General features: G+C 51.1%; 1 protein-coding gene across 4 annotated transcripts; it reads right to left on the bottom strand.

Annotated features, from left to right (window-relative positions):
* Window positions 1-2,410: 2,410 nt before the first annotated feature.
* On the bottom strand, window positions 2,411-18,487 carry LOC118157704 (choline-phosphate cytidylyltransferase A). Of its 4 annotated transcripts, XM_035312148.1 has the most exons (10): window positions 18,339-18,447; window positions 17,515-17,519; window positions 13,321-13,472; window positions 10,845-10,944; window positions 8,540-8,656; window positions 6,413-6,564; window positions 5,538-5,616; window positions 4,673-4,815; window positions 3,294-3,482; window positions 2,411-2,909 (listed from the first exon to the last, which is right to left on the bottom strand). In XM_035312148.1, exons 3-10 carry the CDS (start codon window positions 13,435-13,437, stop codon window positions 2,703-2,705), a joined length of 1,104 nt encoding a protein of 367 aa, XP_035168039.1. In that variant the 5' UTR covers window positions 13,438-13,472; window positions 17,515-17,519; window positions 18,339-18,447; the 3' UTR covers window positions 2,411-2,702. The 4 variants fall into 4 exon arrangements, with proteins under 4 accessions (XP_035168039.1, XP_035168038.1, XP_035168040.1 ...); XM_035312147.1 differs by lacking the exon at window positions 17,515-17,519 and having other exon boundaries at window positions 13,321-13,461; window positions 18,320-18,487; XM_035312149.1 differs by lacking the exons at window positions 17,515-17,519; window positions 18,339-18,447 and adding an exon at window positions 16,691-17,023 and having other exon boundaries at window positions 13,321-13,461.
* Window positions 18,488-18,572: the final 85 nt, after the last annotated feature.

Below are 18,572 nucleotides of genomic sequence, written 5' to 3'. Positions count from 1 at the left end.
GAGACCGTCAGGCTTGACAGACTGCTGGCAGCAGAGCGTGACAGGACTTTCTAGGCACCAATGGTAGCATTGGGCCCGGAAATCTCCTGGTTTTGACAAACAGCAACACGCAGGCAAGCAGCAAAATACAGGACTTGGTCACCTTGTTGGACAGCCAGACCCAGCTCCTTACCCGTGGCAGGTCGGACACCCAGCCTGCCCAACAGGGAGCCCTTCTGAGCACCAAATCTTCCCTGAGGGCAGGGGGCAGGACGCAGGGTTTGTCCCAAAGTCACCGCTACTGCCAGGTGTATTCACTGCTCCAACGCCTGCCGCAGGTTACAATAAAGTCCCGACCCTCTAAAATGTCTTGACAGGACAGGGCAGCGCTGGGAATGGGGCCAGTCCTGCAATCCCGGAGGAAACAAACAAAACTAAAAAGGATAAAATAAAAAAAAAAGACTACGTTGGGATTCGAGTGTCCATTTTAATTGAAGTGCAAGGAGGGAGCAGGGATTATGGGTTACAAGAAACAGCTCTGTGATTCCAAGCTACACGTAAAACCATGTCTGGCTTCTCACCAAGTGCTCTGGGTTGTGCAGAGACACCAAGAAACACGCAGGGTCTCCACAGAACAAGCCACCATCCAAAACACACCACCGTTACCCAAAATTACAGAACACTGTTGCATAACTTGTGTTTAAAACAGCAGCAAGGCTCTGAAGCAGCCTGGCCTTTGTGATCCGCCGGGGGAAAGCGACGTGACACCCTTAGTGAGGGAAGGTGAGGAAGATAGGGAAGAGAGACCGTGGGCGATACAAAATAAGTGCTCCACCATCATAAATAAGCCAGGTGAGAAAAGGCTGGCTCGTACCAAGGGACTGTTCTTTGCTCTTACAGCTTAAAGCCAACAGCAGCCCGCCACGCTCCCAGAGCTGTGCACACCCCTGCTGAGAGAGGTCCGAGTGGCGGATGGGGAATCCCCAAAATACCCTTTCTCACACAGGCTCTGGCCTCAGCAGAAGCCCAGAGCGAAGAGGTTTTTCTCCTACGAGACTCTGCCAAGCCCTCTGGGCAGCATGACAGAGGAGCAGCAAGGTAAAAGCCAGCAAGCAGCAGCAGCAGCCTGGGATGATTCGCCTCCCTGCTGCTCCCCAAGGCCCCCATCCCGTGTGGCAGAGCTCCCTGCGGGGCTGCGAGCCCTCCTCGTCTGCTGCCAGCACTGCAGGAGCTCACGGGGGCTCAGCCCAGCAGCTCCACGCAGAGACAAACCCCAAGGGAAAAGCGAGCGGGAGCTTCACGGACAGCGAGCTGGCTGCGGGGACAGAGTGCGCCGAGCAGCTCGGGACCTGGGCACGGGGAGGGAAACTTCCCCTGGAGAGCTGCGGGCCACAAAGCTCGATGCTTACTACACACACACGACAGCAGGGAGGACTAGGACCTTTCAAATGAGCAGAGTACACGTTTAAAATCTTTAAAAGCTGCAGCACTCTCAGATGTTCTTTCCGGCCCGCCTTGAGGAGCGGAGTAAATGGGCAGGATTTGTGCACTTATTGCACAGGACAGGTAACACGGGACCGTCACCCTTCACGGGGTGCTAAAACGTGCCCCTCATCTATTCCAGCTGCACATACCAACAGGCAGCAAACTGGCTGCATGAATTCTTGTTTTGTCCTTATAGCAGCAACTTGACCAGTGTAAAGGACTGTGCCAGTCCTTAGAGCACAGCAACTGAAACACAGAGACGCGCAGAGCACAGTGCTGAGGGGCCACGTGGACGGACAAACACTTAGGACACACCAGAGACTGGGACAAGGAACCTCTCAAAGGAGCACACACGTTCATTTCCTCCCTGGGCGCTCACACACCTGAGGAAACGCACAGACAGAAAGTGCCCTGAAGCAAAGATTCATTCTCTTCTCTCCAACAGCAACTGAGGGCTCAATTTTAGCTCGAGATTTAGCAGCCCCGTTAAGATTAGCTGGAAAGGCCTTTCCCCCGCAGCCGCCTGTGCAGATTTGGAGCTGCAAATGCTGCACACCTGCAGGGTGTGCGACTATGGTGCCGCGACTCCTTCCAGGGGGTAACTCGTGCACGCGAAGCTGGCGGCCCTCTCCCCAGCACATCCTCACTGTGGCACGCCGGGAAGCTCGGCCAAGAGGCATGCCGAGCCTGCCAGGTAAGATCCTATCGGCTCCAGAGCAGCAGAGATGTCCCTATGTCCTAGCAGCCTCTCTACGCAACTGCTCCCTGCGTGGTGTTCCTGGTTGAGGAACCGAGGGGTCTTTCATTTGGCAGCGGCACGGATACTGCCTGGGGCTGGGAGGGATAAGACAGGGGAGCTGAGAGAAGGAAGGGGCAGGTGGGTCGTACCACTCTGCCTCGCCTGGAGAGCTTAACAGGGGAAAAGAAACCAGAACACGAGCCACACTCGAGTGCTATTCTTTGTGTTTTAAAAGAGTAGTTTCTTAAAATATAAAAACCATCTTTCCCCTGGAGACCACTAGAACGTAAACAATAAAAGGGGAGTCTGGGGAGAAGGGAGAGGAGGTTTGAATGTGCTTCCAGGCAGCAGCCCTCGCTAAGAGCAACGGGTGCCTCCGAGGCCCTGTGCTCACCGTCAGCCCTGTTCCTATGGCTCTCTTGCTCAGTTAGAGTTCCCCAGTGGGTCTGGACTTAGGATTCGGCGATTAGCGGGTCGCAGCAAATCCCGGCTGGCAGCTTTAATCCTCTTCATCCTCGCTGATGTCGTAGGTGACTGCAGACTCGTTCCTGGAGCGGTTGGCCGGCGAGGAAGGAGGAGTCTTAGTTGAAAAGGGCCAGCGGAAGGAGGGCGATGGGGAGCGGTCGTGCGTGGGGCTGCTGCTGGGGCTCTGCTTGGGGCTGATGGCCTGCAGCATCCGGCCCTTGCCCTCCTTCAGCATGTGTTTCTGGGATGGAAGCAGGAAGGCCGTTAGCATGGCTCAAAGAGGGATGGGAATGGACACTGCTCACAGCCCGTGCAGCATTTTGAGCTGTTGTGTCTCAATTCCTCATATAATATCAGAGCAGAAACCCAAGCACAGTGCTATAGTGCCTTTGGACACTGCATCCACTTTCACCATTACCCATTTCCAAGCACCTCTACTATGAAGTGCCTGTGACATCCGGCCAGCACCACAGGACAGCCAGGCAAAAAGCAGTCTTTTTAGACCCATCCCATCCCAGGCCCGTGACAAAGTGACTGCCAGTCTCTTTGCTCTGTGGCCTGCGGGACACAAGCTGGAGTTCACAGACCAAATCCCCTTTCCCCTTCTCCCCGGGCAGCTCCTTACCAAGGCGCCTTCTGGGCCAAACATCTCCAGGAAATTGCCAATGAACTCCCGGGACTTCTCTTCCCACTTCTGAATGAGATCAATACTCTTCTCCTCCACTTTCTGCACAAATTCCTTTGACTTCTCCTCCACATCCTTCACCCTTTTTTTCACCTTATCCACACGCTCCTGGAGGTGGTATTTCTTTTCCTGTTGAGCAAACGAAGGATCAGAATACAGCTCACCAGATCTAAGTGGCGACCACCTTTCATCTGAGTTATTACACTGAACTGTTGCTTAAGGCTCAGCACCTCCACCAGTTTTGTGACGTTTCTCCCTCACTTCAGTGATGCTTTTTCCCTAGACTAACTGGCAGACACACAGCAGGGCTGCGAGATGCTTTGTGGCAGGCCCTGGCACAGTCCGCAAAGCAAGACTAAACCCAGAGATAAGGACTATCTGAGAGCAGTGCATGGAAGAGGGAAATATTTATAAAATACACAGATTAGATTTGAGTGACCTGCTGCAGGTCTCCTTGCGTATCGTGACAGCACAAGACTTTTTGCTGGGTGTTCGTAAACAGAGACGGTTGGATGCCAAAGAGAGGCCAAGGAGCCGTTACCTCTCCTGTTTCATTTTGCATTTGATTGTATTAAAAAGGCATAGTGTCTGCGTGATAAGAAAAACGTTTACTACATAAGAAAAGCTTCCTGCCATGTATTCTGCTTCTGTGCTAACAGCCACTCAGTACAGGATCAGAGCACGTCCTTCTCCCCTAACTCCTGCAGCTCCAGAGAGGGAACAGCACAGTGAGAACAGGATCAGATTTTATCCTAACCAATGCCTCTACCTTAGGGAAGTGGCTGAGGGAAGAGGAGAGATACGAGGCACTGCAGCTGCTGCCAGGAACAACCAACACTTCACTCGATTCAACAAAACACACATTTTGCCACATGCCTCGGCCTCCAGCTCTCTCAACTGGTGAAATGTCACCGAGTAATTTCTGACAATAGAGCAGTATTAGCAAAACCCCAGCTCCTCTGGACAGGCTACTCTTCACAGTGAGAGTTTCAGCAGAGGAAGAAATCTAATTTCTACTACAAGGACACTAGGTCGGTGTAACTGTTTAGCTCTGCAGAGCTGCTACTCACTGGCATATGGCAGAAGTGTGCTACTGCTATGCAAGACACAGCTTCACACAGCTTATAGAACCATAGGATGGTTTGGGCTGGAGGAGACCTTACAGATCACCTAGTTCTAACCCCTCTGAAGGGCAGGGACACGTCCCACTAGACCAGGTGGCTCAAAGCCCTGTCCCACCTGACCTTGAACACTTCCAGGGATGGGGCATCCACAGCTTCTCTGGGCAAGAAGTTGTGGCAAGACACACTTCAACTCACATTTATGAAACTGACGTTGAGCTCTTTAGCCGTGTAGCCCCGTTGCAGGTTCCTTCTGGCATAAACATCGTAGTCCCGCACGATGCGGGTGATGATATCTGATGTTGAGATCCCCTCAGTCCTCTGAGTTGGTGCAAACATGCCTAAAGTTGGGGAAGAGGACTCAGGATAGATGTAGCAAGACATGGTAAAAAGCTGCTCTCAACTCTAACAGCAAACAGCAACTCCTGTGAACGCTCTCAGCTGTCCTCACACCATCATGACTCTGCCCTGGAATGCACAATACCTGGCTCCTCCTTTCTGGGAGCATGAGGAGGAACTAAGAAACACCTAAGCACGTCAAAAACATTTCTTACTCAAATACAAATACATTTTTCTAATGAAAAGCTCTAACCCTTCACTTTACCTGGTTTTGAACTGCTGACTACAACCCACTGCATTTAGAATAGCGTGGTGACAAGGACAGAATAAGGGGTCCCACAGTTTAGTGGGTGGAAACATGATGGCTGGGTTTTGATAGCTTAAAATAAGCTGCAGCCCCCGCTGAGTTCTACAGAAATCAGACAGAGGATCCATTCTGTAAAGTCTGTAAGATTCTCCATTTGTGAGAATCTGTACGACAAGCCATAATATTTCTCCAAAAGGTGGCTGTGAATTCAATCACAGTAACAAGGTTGTACATAAAAATTAATGCAAGGCAACCCTTGACATGGCACATGGAACAGTCTTGACCTTAGAATTAGTGCCCAGAGCTGTACTTCTTCCTGCCCTCAGAGCCTCCTGGGTCCTTGCCACTCTGCAGGGCACAACCCTGACATACATGAGCAGAGGAAAAACTACAGCAGAGAATCTGACCCAGCCTCACCTGCTTCTTTTATGTGCTTATATACATCATCGCTGCCAGCAGAAGAATAGGGGATGTCATCATGTGCGACAAAGTCGATCTGAAAATTAAGAATAATATGAGAATCAACATTTTATCTCGAGCACGCCCGTCCCCTGCTTGCTGTCACGGAGGGTAACCTTTTGCTCAACACCTCCACTCAGAGGCATGACCCAGAACTGCAAGCGCTTCCCCTTGGAAAACCAACAAAGAGCAGTCAGATTCTCACTGGCAATTGCGTATCAAACTTGCTAGCACACAACAAAAAGGAAGGGCTGGGACTAAGAACACAGCTGCTTTAAGCTCCTGAGAGAGACAGCTTGTTCACGGCCACAGGGGGAAACTAAGTGTACTGCCCAGATGCTGTTTCACTTCCCAAAGCAGTTCAACAGATGTCAGAGATTCTTTTTACTTCATCTTACCTACTGATAAAAGACTCACAATACAGCTTGCCTGGTCTCCTGCTGCGGGGAAGCTGATGTAGAATTAATCTGGCCCTGCTGAAAGCAGGGGGCTGGACCACACGACCTCCAGAAATCCCTTCCACCCAATGTTATGCTCTCCCTTTTTCATGTTTAACACCAATCTGTAACCAGCATCAACTTTTCCTGGAACACAGAAAACCCTTTTGCCCTCTCAGGCTTCTTTACCTTGTCACTATCTGCCAGCTCAACACTTCTAATCTTCCAAGAAGCCCCACCTGGCTCCCATAACCCAGCTCATTCTATATTTAAGGATCTTCAACAGAAATGGGTTGATCAGGCAGAGGTCACCCCCATGGATGAATTCTTGCTGTAAATAGCAAGCACAGACAGCAGCTAATCAAAATTCAAAGCAGATCAGATGCCGCGTATTACCCTGTGCTCTGCCAGGAATTCAGGGGTGAGCGTCCATGGTGCATTTCTCACCACTTCGTCCACATAGCGACAGTGCTGCACAGCATCGTACCGCTCGTTTTCATTCATCACCGTGAAGCCCTTGAAGTTATGGGTCAGCTCATCACTGCAGACTGAAAAAAAATCAGGCAGAGAGAAGAGTGAGACTGAGGTACTTACCCTAATACTTTGCAGAGAAAGGACCCTGCATACACCTCTGCCAAGCCAGACAATTCCAGCTGTTGAGTGGCTGGTGCTTCCAAACCTAACTTCTAGCCAAAAAGCACTAGAACCAGGGAATGGTGATAGGGCACTAAACTCTTGAGCAATGCTGAGCAGGGAGAATTGTCCATTTGCCTGGGGGATTTCTGCACGAGCTGGGGACCCACACCCTAAGCCCTCAAGGTCCCTGGAGTCTACAGTGCTCTCCAAGAAAATCAGCCAATACAGACGACAACTCTCCTGTATGAAATGGCACCTGGCAGAAACCTTCTTATTACCCTCTGGATGTCTTAGCTCAGGAAACTGTAGCCCATATGAAAAACAAAAACAAACAAACAAAAGAACACCAAAAAACTCACCTCCCTAAACTTCTAATTTCATAAATACCATAACATAGCCTAGCTCTTGGAAAACTAAAATGCAGAGCGAGTTCACAGCAAATTAAGATCCTATAATTATGTTCTATGAAAAAGTAAATGAACAACTCTTCACAATCTGCACACAATACATTGAGGAGGAAGCAGTTTCACTTGGTTATCAGGCTCAAAAGTAAACAAGGGATTACCAGTCCCAGGGTATTAATATATTTATGTTCCAGACAAACAGATGATAAAGAGCGGGTGAGATTGCTCCCAGCTTGGAGCTAACGTTCAATTGGGCTGTGGCCTCGTCTCCCTCAGTTCCTGGTGCAAGGGGAGCAGCTCACTGCCCTCTGCTGCTCACCAGCCAGAGGCAGAGAGCATGATTGCACATCTTGCTATACTAGCGCGTTAATAGTGTTACCTGAAGGTATTTTCCTGTCTGATGTACATTTATGTACATGGCTTGTCTTTCTGCCTGCAAGATTTCTGAGTTTAGAGCATTTTGAAAGTTGATTAACTGTACCAGCTTTCCTCCCTCCTCTCCCCTTCCAGACACTACTGGAGCACACACAAAACATACAGAAGTGCCACTGTAAAAATGCTTTCAGCAGTGAAACAAAACCCAAAGACATTATTAATGGTCTGTCAAAGAATCAGTTTCGTTTTGCTGCAGCAAGTTAATGACAGTTGAGAAAACTAGTTAAAGGCATTCCCAGCTCCTGACACCTCAGCATTATTACAGAGCCTGACTAGAGGTCACCTCCTGATAGACAGCATCCACAGCCTGACGTGTCTCTGGTGTCACGTATCAGAAACACGGGTGAAGGTACAGGCACAGAGGCACTGCGTGGACAGAGGCCAGCGTATTGCAGCAGCCAGAGGAAAGGGTTTCTTCTTTCCTGTTATACTTTTGAAGGAGACCTAGCTGAAACACCTCTGCTGGATCCCCTCAGGCAGTGAGCAGGGTATTCCTAGTTTCATCTCAAGGTCTTTGAATCTAATGAACAAAATTTGAACTTCTTATTGGAGAAAAGGGGCCTCCATGTGGCCACTCGCGTGCCCAAGGAACCACTGCTATCTCCATGCTCCTGGCAAGACCTTCCTGGGGTTAGCCAGAAGCAATTCCCAGCAGAAAGCTGGAGTAAGAGGGTGACTTGCAGGGCAGGAGAAGTGACCCAAAGCTCAAGCAGCCATGGGGGAACTGTTAACTGAGAGGCAGATGCTCAGCTGCCGCTAGTATATTTTCATACTCAGGGGTATCTGTCACAAACAGAGGGGCCAAGTTTGAACAGGCTGATGAGGAGTCTTTTCCTTGTGTTCTTTTGCTACAGGACTTCCTTCCGCAGACGTATCTCGCTCTTAACATACTGCAATAAGACTTTGACAACCAAGCGGGATTTGGGACAACTGCAGTGACAGCCACTAAGGCCATAAAGACAAAAACCCTGTTATGCCAGCCGTATGCACAACAGCAGAGGTTGACTGTGCTCCCATGACAGCCAAAGTCAACAAGGTCACTCCTTACCTCCCACAATGAGGTATGTGTTTGGGAAGAGGTTTTTTGCTTGCATCAAGGCCCGGGCGTGTCCAGAGTGAAACAAGTCAAATATTCCATCGGCGTAAACTCTGACAGGGCGATCCACTGTGCCAAAGAGACAGACAGACATTTGTGAAGATGCCATCCTGGAGAAGTAGCTGCTGCTCATGCATGCATATGGGGACCTTCTGAAACTCAGGGGGGAGTTGCAGGAAACTGGCAGCGCACAGAGCCATAGCCAGGAAACATTTGTGAAAAGAAATGGCTGGCTCTTTTCCTTCGCACATGGAAACAAACACAGCAGAGAACAGAGCTGAAATACAACCATGTTCAAAAACAGACTCAAAACCTACCACATCCCTTGAAGGGACACTAAGGGGAAAGCAAACTCTGAATATCTCCCTCCTGTGGAATCTAAATGTAGTATTTTTATTTATTTATTTATTTTTTGCACAGCAAGGAGACACCAGAGGGGAACTGGCCAAAATGTTTTGTAGGTGCCTGATTTCCCCTTCCAGCCAGGATGGCATCTCAAGACCTTCTCAAAATCCTCCTCTCTGCAGCCCACTGCCACAGTTACCACGTCTGGTTGAGGGATCAGGCTGTTCTGATTCCCCACCAGCATCACTGGTTCCCTACAGTCTAACGAAGTGTGTGCCTGCATCTGAAAACCCAGCTCGACTCCTCAGTGAAATGCAGATACAGTTCTGCTGAACTGCTGGCATGCACTGAAATCACGGATTAATAAGGAAGAACAAAGGCCAGCAGCCCATCTCTGCCAGGGTGTATCGTAGCTCTTCCCTGAGGTCAGCACAAAGATAAGTTGAGGTAGAGGAGCACTGCCACGTAGCAGCAGGAGACTCCCCGACTTCTGATCCCCTGGGACCACACGGGGCTCCAGCTCTCATTGCTGGTGACAGAAAGCCACATATTCTTGGTATATGACACTTGGGAACAGGCTGCTGCTCTCCAGCCCAGCTCATGCAGATTGGCTCAGGGGCACACCACAGCTGCAGCGAGGAAGGGGCAGAGAGAAGACCCAGGAGAGCCGAAACCTCACGGCTCTGGGAAGGGCTCTGACTGCATCTAGCAGTAGAACATGGGAGAGGAAGGCCTGATGTAAAGGGAAGGATGTTAAGTTCAAGCTAAGCAGAGGAGTCAGCTTGAGGACAGCCTCTTCCAGTCATTTGTCAGCAAGTCTGCTCTGTCTGAAGGTGCCAGGAGGCTCTGGAGGGCCAAGGATCTGAAAGCCTAAGACTGCAAGAGTCTTCTGTATGCCAGAAGAGAGCTGGCCCTGGCACGCCCCTTTATTAAAGCACAATTACGTACTGGGAATTGGCTGGGACATGTGTCTCTTTTCCTCTGTACCTGCAGCAGCCACAGTTGCTGAGCACAGGCATAAACAACAACAAGGAAGCATGCAGCGTATTTTAGTCTTAGCAGGCAGGAGAGCCATCGATGTTGAAATCAGAGACCTTTGTGCAGGTTCTGGAGACTTTCAGCTGGGAGACTAATGCGGACTGTGAAAAGTACTGAATTTTCAGAAACTCCTGCAGGAAATCACTGCCAGATCTCATTCTAAGCTGGCTTCTCTCTCAACATCAGCAGCAGTCAGGTAATCAGAAGTGCAGCATTTTTATTGTCTCAGGGTCTCCGTAATGGAGAGACCAAGCAAAACAGCACTGTCTGCACACAGCTTGGCAATAGAGGGCAGCCATCCTTCAGGAGGAGCCCGTCCTGCCTCTGCCTCCCCGTTGGACTCGCAAAGAGCACAGTTTCTCCGTTTGTTTTATAAAATAAAAGGACATGCTCCTGCTGTGAGGATAGCCTATTTTGATTAATGACAGTGATTTTAATTCAAATCCAGGCTAGAATGGGATACTCTGGACAAAGATGTATGTTGGTTTTACTTGACATTTCGAATTCCAAAAGAGATGACTTTTAAAGTGCCTAACTTTAAGCTGCTTCAGACAAAGTGGTACAGAAAAATGTTCAGCTCTGATAGTACTCCTTAGCTGTCAGTGGCACAGGAAGAGCTAAAATATCAATATTTATTTACCTCAGGGAGTCTTACTGACAAAGGTACAACACCTCACACACTGAGCCTCCCATTTCAGTTGGACTAGCAGACCCAATTTCACATAGGAAGAGCTATCTAATCACTAAGGCATGAATAAAGTCATGGGCTGCAAACCTGGTCTTACACAGAAGGTTGGATCAGAGTCAGATATCAAGAATCAAACCTCTCCCCCAAGCCCAACATTTATACAAACCCAGTCTGGTTCTTACTTACAAGGGGTCCCTCTCATCGCTTCTTCATACGTCACTCTGATGTATGGCTTGCTGTAGTCGATTTCCACTTCATCTGAAAATGGAGCGGGTTCCTTCAGTCCCTAAAAAGACAGAGGTGGTCAGCTGTGAGAACGCAAAGGCGAGCATGCTATGTGGCAGCAGGAAGGCAACTGCAGTGCTCTAGTCATGAAGTGACTTACTGTGTCTGCATGGTTCAGGCACGTGTACTGAAAGACTAATTAGCGTTAAACCTCAAAACAGCCCTGCAGGGCGATTAGCCTGAATTTGACAGGGAGAGCTTCAGCAAACCTCGTTGTCACGGCTGTGACTTTGCCCACCCAGGCACGACAATCACTTTGCTGTACTTGTGTGCCTGTGCTGTGGCGTGCAAATTCTAACAGCTCCTCAGTTTGAATATACAAATGAGCAAGAGAGCAATACCAACAGCAGCACAAATCCCCAAGGGACATGTGCATCATCTCCCTTTTCTGAGGCATGTGCAACAAGAGACTGACCTCGATCTGTGGCAGAACATATCCTAGCGCTGCAGGAAAACCTCTCTAATCTACTAGCCTGATCACAGCCGTTACGTTTAATCAGCAGCTGAAGTCCAGGTATCGTTTCTGGTCTCCTCTGACCGAGAACAAAACATGTGACCTTGCCATAATGGAACAAACAGCTCAACTTCCTTCTCGCAGGAAGGTGTGAGGCAGCAATGCCTTCTCTTTCCTGAGCCAGAAGGCTAGGAAACAAGCCTGCAGATTGTTAAAATAATACCTTAAAGCTGCAAAAAGCTAATCAGCAGTTTCCCCTCTGGCTTCCTGTCCCATTGCAGCGTCCTGCCACAGTACCCAGCACTGCTGCAACCAGAAAGACCGCCGCTGGTACTGTTCATGTCATCCCTTATTACAGTGCTCCAAGCGAGGTGCAGAGGAAAAGCAACCCACTGACCACTACGCTGAAGCAAACTGATGCTGCTGAAAGCTCCTTTAACAAGAGCAGCTTCGGAGGCTCTGGTACCCACGTTTCACACACCACCTCCTCTGGTGAGTCTTTATCCTTCGGTCCTCTCTCTCCTTTCCTCACTGCCATTATATCTGGGACTTGTGAATAAAACCAGACTCTTCGCAGCTTGGTTGTCACATATGTGATACAAAGCTAGGAACAGTAGCATAAAAAACTACCAAAATTAGCAGAGGATCACAGAGAAATGCTCTCAAAAGCTCCTGCCCATCTCACCCTTCCTCTGCAGCACCTACAAAGGTCAGGACACAACCAGATGTGCACAGTACAGCAGGCTAAGTATTATCTGTTTCATGTTGTTCATACAGAGATGCTTTATTTCTAACACAGGACAGACACCAAACTGAAGAGCAAGTGATTTCCATGGAATAACCCCTATGCTTCTCTTTCCTCACTGAAATATGTGGAATTTTTAAGAGAGATGGGATGGATCTTTATGAAAGTCAAGGATATTAAGGCCCGGTGGAATGAATAAGCCATGCAACAGCTCAATTGTCCACTTCCAACACTGTTAACATCTGTCAAATGTCTTGGGACAGCACTGAAATACTCCTCAAGAGCAAAACGTTATCCAAGAGGAAAGCCGTGACACATCACCAAATTTTACCAAGGACTATGACCCCAGTGTGATGTGGCAGGGACGGTAGTTGCTTCTCACACAGATAAGGAAAGGGCAACCAGAAAACACGTGATACCCAGGAGAGCTCAAGGAAAAGGAGCAGAGAGGAGCTGTAGAAAACCCATCACCACAATATCGCGGCAAGGACAAGATGCAGTCAGCTCTTCACAGTGACATTAGCTGAGACAGATGACCTTGAGAAGAGACTCCAATTTGATCTAGAAAGAAAAATACTTTCCATTTTTTTTTCTTTTTTAAACGTTCCTGAAGTACCAGCAACATAAATGCAGTTTCCTGCCACATGAGGACAATCAAAAACAGTCATCTTCCCAGTGTTGCAGACAGTGGTTTCAGCAGCTTTCTTCTGCAGGTGCTAACAAACTTCAAGCCCACCAACGGGTCCCCTGCCTTGACACAGACTTTCTGCTGGGTACACCAGTTGTTACATACTTTTTTTGGTGCATTTCTCCCTCCTGCTGGGTCACTGAGAAAAGCCACCTATGTGAAGAGCATGCTTCCTTTTGTAGCACGTGGGTATCTATCTGCATGCCTCTTCGGGGGCAGATTAAGTGACTACAGAGGCTGGACAGACCACAAAAGCAGCTTAGCAACGCTCGCTTCAGATCTAATTTAAGCCCATGTTGTAAGCATGTTATTAGCATGAGCAAGAGAAGATTTCAAACTGGCTCTACAAGAAGGATAGCTACCATCTTTTGCTTCTTTCCTCCCCCTTGTTTTCCGTCTCCACAGAAACCCCATAACATTTATCTTCCTGCTGCTAAGACTTCAGTGCCTCATCTCCAGGCACCTACAGCTCCTCTCTCTGCTTACTTACGAATGAGTGCCGGGACATTTTTGGAGGGATTCCATCCAGCTCCGTCGCCCCGTTGGGGCCGGATCCATCTTTTCTTCTCTTGCGGGAATTCAGCCTGGAGGAGGTCGGCGGCTCCATCTTGCCAAGCGCGTCCAGTGGGAACTGGGACAAACCGGAGAGGAAAAAAAAGAAAAAAAGGGAGGGGAGGGAGAGAGATTTCTCAGCTCTTCCAAAGCAAAAAAAAAAAAAAATCAGTCCACAGCAGGCACAGCGTACGGAAGGTCAGTGCAAAGACACAGCCACCTAACAAGGGGCTTAGCCAGTTGTACTTGGCATCAGCTGCCAAGGCTTGACAAACAGTGCCTGGTGGGAATACGGAGTCACTGAGTGCAACTCGGGGCTCTGCTGCAGAGGGAAGCGTGCAGCACTCAGCTGGCTGGAGAGGAACTCACCCAAGAGTTGCAGTGCAAGTTATAAATCACCAGAACAGGGCTAATTATGCTGTTTTAGCATCTGCAAGGCAAGCTAAGGATTAAGGCATGTCCAGTCCACATCCAGCCCTCCCCCAGCTCTCATTCTGATGACACCGAAGGCAAACACTTCTGCCCCTCAGTGCTGCAGCCCCCCCTTCGAGACGCCGGGTCCCCGCGCAATCCCGATGCGAGGAAGAAGCCGGTTTAAGCAGAAGGACAAGGGGAGGAGAAGGAGCGAAGGGGTGCAACCCACGGTCATAACTTTGCTAACGAGACGGCTTGCTGTTTGCTTTGCTGTTTGCATAAGACCAAGCCATGGCTCAGTGGGGACAGCTCACCTTGGGATGGCTGCCACCATCCTCCCCTCTCGTCCCCTGTCCCCACTGCAGCGGTGACTCAGCTGGGGGCGAGGCAGCTGCTGTCACCATGTTTGGGCACACGCTTACTTCTGGCACTTTATGTACCAGGCTGTAATTAGTTCAGCTGAACTGTTTCTGCGATGAATGGGCAGAGGGACGACCAGCTTGGGACAGAAATCGTGACAGCTCTCTGGCCGTGAGCGATCCTGGTGCGTGACCTGCAGTTACCGTACGCTGCTATCTTCCCAAGGGGCCCTGCAGCATTAGGAGGTACTCCACACCGCTGAAGCAGAGCTAGGGATTTATAAAAGGCGTGACAGCCAGCACTCCCTTTTCAGCTGCTGAGATGGAAAGAGGTGCTGCATTTGCAGAGCCTGTAAGCGAGCAGCAGCTAAGGCTTGTCCCTCCTGCTCACCCGACCCGCGCAGCTCCCAGCGCAGCAAGCAGCATTTCGGAGCTGCGAGCAGCGCGAGCCCTCCCTCCACCCAGGCATGATGATTACGTGCCTGCCTCTACACCCTTCTAATAAGAGCCAGGTGGAATGTAAAACTTCTCCCCACCCTTTGCAGAGGATGTGCTGGAGCACGTTAGGCGGGGCAGTGCGAGGGACGGGGACGGGCAGTGTCCCTCTGCGCAGCCTGCCCACGGGGCAAAGCTCTGCTCCTCGGCCGCCAGCAAGCCTGGGCTCTGCGAAGGGGGGCTGTGAAGAAGCAGATTTAGGGACTGGGCTTACTCGACTCCGAGCTAAGGAATGTCCCCAGGTAAGGAGTCAAACACAGTTTAATAACACATGAGCACAAGTCTCCCCTCCTAGCATCCACCAGGCAGTACCTTACGAACGGCTGCAGGGCCACGTGCAGCTGGTGTGGTGCTACCTGCAGATACGTGCCCCAGGCTGCCCTGTTAGGCCTAACGTAAGGCACTAGGAACAGAACAGAGAGTCTTTATGCGAGTGGGAAGCCAAAAAATATTGGGGAAAGACAATGGTCCTGTTGGAAACTGCCCGGTTCACCTAAAAGCAGCACGATGCTGTCTCTGGTGGGAGCAACCTTAATGCTGATGGAAAGAGTGGGGGAAAACAGCTGTAGGTTTTCTTGACTACCTGGCGGGTGGATGGCACACAAAGTGCTTTCCCTGCCATGACATTTCAGGCTAAACCATGCTGAAGGAGCCTCTGCAGAGTCTGGAGAGCTTGGCTGGGCACCTCATAAGTGACGCAGCTCTGTTAATTACTCAAATTAATGCAGAAATTAAGTGGTAATTTTACCTCTCTGGGGCTCTAAAACCTTTACCCTGTGGCTAGCGCGTTTCCGGGAACTCCTCCCAGCACCAAAGTTATTTATGAAAATAACTGGGAACAAGTTGTTTTGGAAAACAAGCCATACCTTACTGCGATAAAGCTACTGCTCTTAGAACAATTATTATTTTTTGACCCAAAGGACTAAAATAGCACCCCAAACAATTGCTTCCTAACAATGGGATGCAGCATCTGTAGCTGAGCTGAACACATGAGCACGCATCTTTGCTTCCCCAAATGACTAAAACACGGCCTGTTCTAAAATTAATTACACTTGCAGCAGATGGGGAGCGGGGAAGGAAAGAAAGCTCTGAACGCTTATTCTGATAAACTCCAAGACAAAGAACTGGCATAACCAGAAGCAACGGCCCTGTTGTAAAACATTAACACCGTCCCACTTCGCCTAACGCATCAACCTCCTGCAGGACCGAGTCCGTGCTCGACACGAGAAAGTGCTGTCTAGGAGCAAAGCTAAGAAGTGCCCTGTCAGGGAAGGCCCATGGGGTAGGTCCCAGCCCCTGTGCCACTTGACAGAACACTTGGGGCTTTGCTTCCGAAACTCATCTCTTTGGCGTGCATCCTGTATCAAAGAAGCGCCTTCCATCACCTGCCTGCTGGCTCAGCCCTAGCTGAGAGCTGCACGGGCTCTGCCAGGAGCAGCCGACTACGAAGCTCAAGGCATTTCCCACAGGAACGCAGCCACTTCTCGGAGGGGAGAAAGGACAGGCATTGAGCAGCACAAGGAAAATTAAAGACTTTTTCCCCTTGGCGCAAGATAACGACATCATCATCTGAGCTGGAATTTCACCACAGCACCTGTGGCATAAGGACAAGGTCCCAGAGTAGGTGCAGCAAATCCTGTTGCTTACCGAAGCCTTACCTCAGGGACTGCTCCTTCCCGGGCAGCACTGATGTTTTGTTTAGCCCCGAGTGTCGGCATTCGCAGTGTCGCAGGACTCTGCCTCGCATGACACCAGAGAAGCACAGCAGATATTCCCGCATCCCGAGCCCATTGATGGAACAGGGACCTGGCTCATCTGCATTCTTTGCGTTTTGAGACTCGATAGATTTCTCGAAGAATATTATGATTTGCAATTCTACGTGCAGCAGCAGGATTTCTCCTGCCGCTTCTGCTGCTTCTTCCTTGCAGATTCACACAACAAGGCAAAATATAACCCGCTACTTAAACTCAAAACACGTACGGAACAAGAGGTGGCAGCCACAACCCCGTAAGCGCTCCAGCCCCGAGCTGTTGCATTTACCAGCAGAGATGAAGGTCAGCAGGAGGCCGGCACACCGGGACACCGAGCCCTCGACCCCAGGCTCCGCAGCCTGCTCGCACGCTCCCGTCGCCCGCTGAACTCGGAAGGCGTTGTTAACACGGTCAGATGTGACTGTCATGTGCTGCTCTGCCTACAAGACGATTCCACTACACAGAAGCAAGCTATTTCTCTTCTGCTGACTCATCTGCAGGCAAATACTACTAAACTTTGCACTCTGGCAGCTGTCCGCGGTGCAGAATTGCCCTGACACATGGAAGGCACAAAGCGAGAGCCTCAGGGAAAAGGAAGAGGTCCTGTCGCCTCAGATAATTCCCCTGCCAGGCTGCGAAGCACCCAACCTACCCTGCATTCCTCAGCCATGGGGAGAACAGACTCTGTATTCTGCTCTCCATCTCCAGCCCCCAATTTATGATTAATCTCACTGGTATGCATCTCCGCGGAGATCCGCTGTAGACAGGAAGGTTCAGAAGAAGTTAATGACAAGGCTCGTCACGGACTCCTCTAGATACTGATGAAAGGCTGTTTACAAGGTGGGGGTTAACCTGTATGTAATTACTGGGAGAGATCAGGATCTCTCTTCAGTTGGTGTTTAAAAACCTTGCCCAATCTCCATGTCAATGTCGTTCACAGCCCAGCCTTTCCTGATGCCCCAGACCGAGGGCACCGGCACAGAAAGCGAGTGGAAATGGCTGAGGCCGTCCCTACACTCAGTGCCTGCTCTGCTCCAAGCCTCGAGCCCCTCACAAAGGCTCGGCGGGGTCTGACACACACAGAGCCCCGCTCACACCCCAGACACGGGCTGCTTCAGCTACGTGCAGCGTATTGCCAGTCACACGCAGATCTGGTACCAGCGCTCTGCGGTCAGTGGAAGGATGCTGGGCACCACCCGAGCCCCAAAGGCTGGAGGTGATTCTCCCTTCCGCCGCCACCGCTGAGCAGGGTGCTGTGTGATCACCGAGGCAGTGCTGCCGTGATGTATTACAAATAAAGGAATTGCTGGTAGGACCTTTTGGGTGAATTCGCAGCCCTGATGGGCACACCGTAACCCGGGGCACCGAGCGTCCCGGCATGTGACAAGGTCTCAGCTGAGGTTTGCAGCAGCAGGTGTCTGCAGCACATCGCAGGTCTGGGGCTTGCTCAGGGGCTGTTATGCACAGGGATGGGCGGTTGTTCTGCCTGACTTTTGGGTTGCTCCTCGTGTTTTTGGGTCCGCCAGCAGCACCTACTGAGAGCCGGGTGCCAGCCTCCCTCAGGAGGGCTGCCCATCGCCACCAAGCCCCCCCTGCCACCTTCAGGGCGCACCCTGGGGTAACACCGAGGCCATTACAGCCCCCCCGAGACCATTACAGCCCCCACCAAACGCTGAGCAGCTCCCACCCCACAAACGTTATTCACCCTGCGATTATTCTCCGGTAAGCATCGTGCGGGCATTCACAACACGTTTCACCACCAACCCCCCCGGGTCCCCCCTTTTCGGACCGTGCCCTGTGAGAACCCTCCCCCCCCCCCCCCCCCGGTCCCTAATTACGACCCCGTTACCCCGCCCCCCGCTGCAGCCCCCGGGGCCCTCCCGCTGCGGGTCCCGGTCCCCCCCCCGTCCCCACACACCTTCAGCAGCCGCCGCCGCCCGGTGCCGGAGCCCTGCAGCCTCCCGGTGCCGGTGCCGGTCCCGCCCCGCTGCCGCCAACGGGGCGCGGGCGGAGCCGCCGCGCAGGGCCCGGGCCGCAGGAAGGGACCGGCGGCGCCCCGGGAAACCGCGGCCCGAAGCCGCGTTCCGGGCCCGCAGCGTCCCCGCCGCCTCCCTCCGAGCCCCGGCTGCTCCTCGGCAGGGCGAGGTGCAGGGATCGGGGCACGGGTGCCG

This window comes from Oxyura jamaicensis (assembly GCF_011077185.1).
Source record: "Oxyura jamaicensis isolate SHBP4307 breed ruddy duck chromosome 9 unlocalized genomic scaffold, BPBGC_Ojam_1.0 oxy9_random_OJ106490, whole genome shotgun sequence".
Lineage (NCBI taxonomy): Eukaryota > Metazoa > Chordata > Aves > Anseriformes > Anatidae > Oxyura > Oxyura jamaicensis.
This window is presented reverse-complemented; position numbering and strand designations above follow the sequence as displayed.

Excerpts from the sequence above, each read along its gene's own strand:
- LOC118157704 (XM_035312147.1), bottom strand. The coding sequence starts at position 13,437 with ATGGAGCCGCCGACCTCCTCCAGGCTGAATTCCCGCAAGAGAAGAAAA. Across the intron at positions 8,657-10,844 it reads AGCGATGAGAGGGACCCCTT|TGGATCGCCCTGTCAGAGTT; the intron begins GTAAGTAAGAAC and ends TCTTTGGCACAG. Across the intron at positions 4,816-5,537 it reads TAAGCACATAAAAGAAGCAG|GCATGTTTGCACCAACTCAG; the intron begins GTGAGGCTGGGT and ends CCCCAACTTTAG.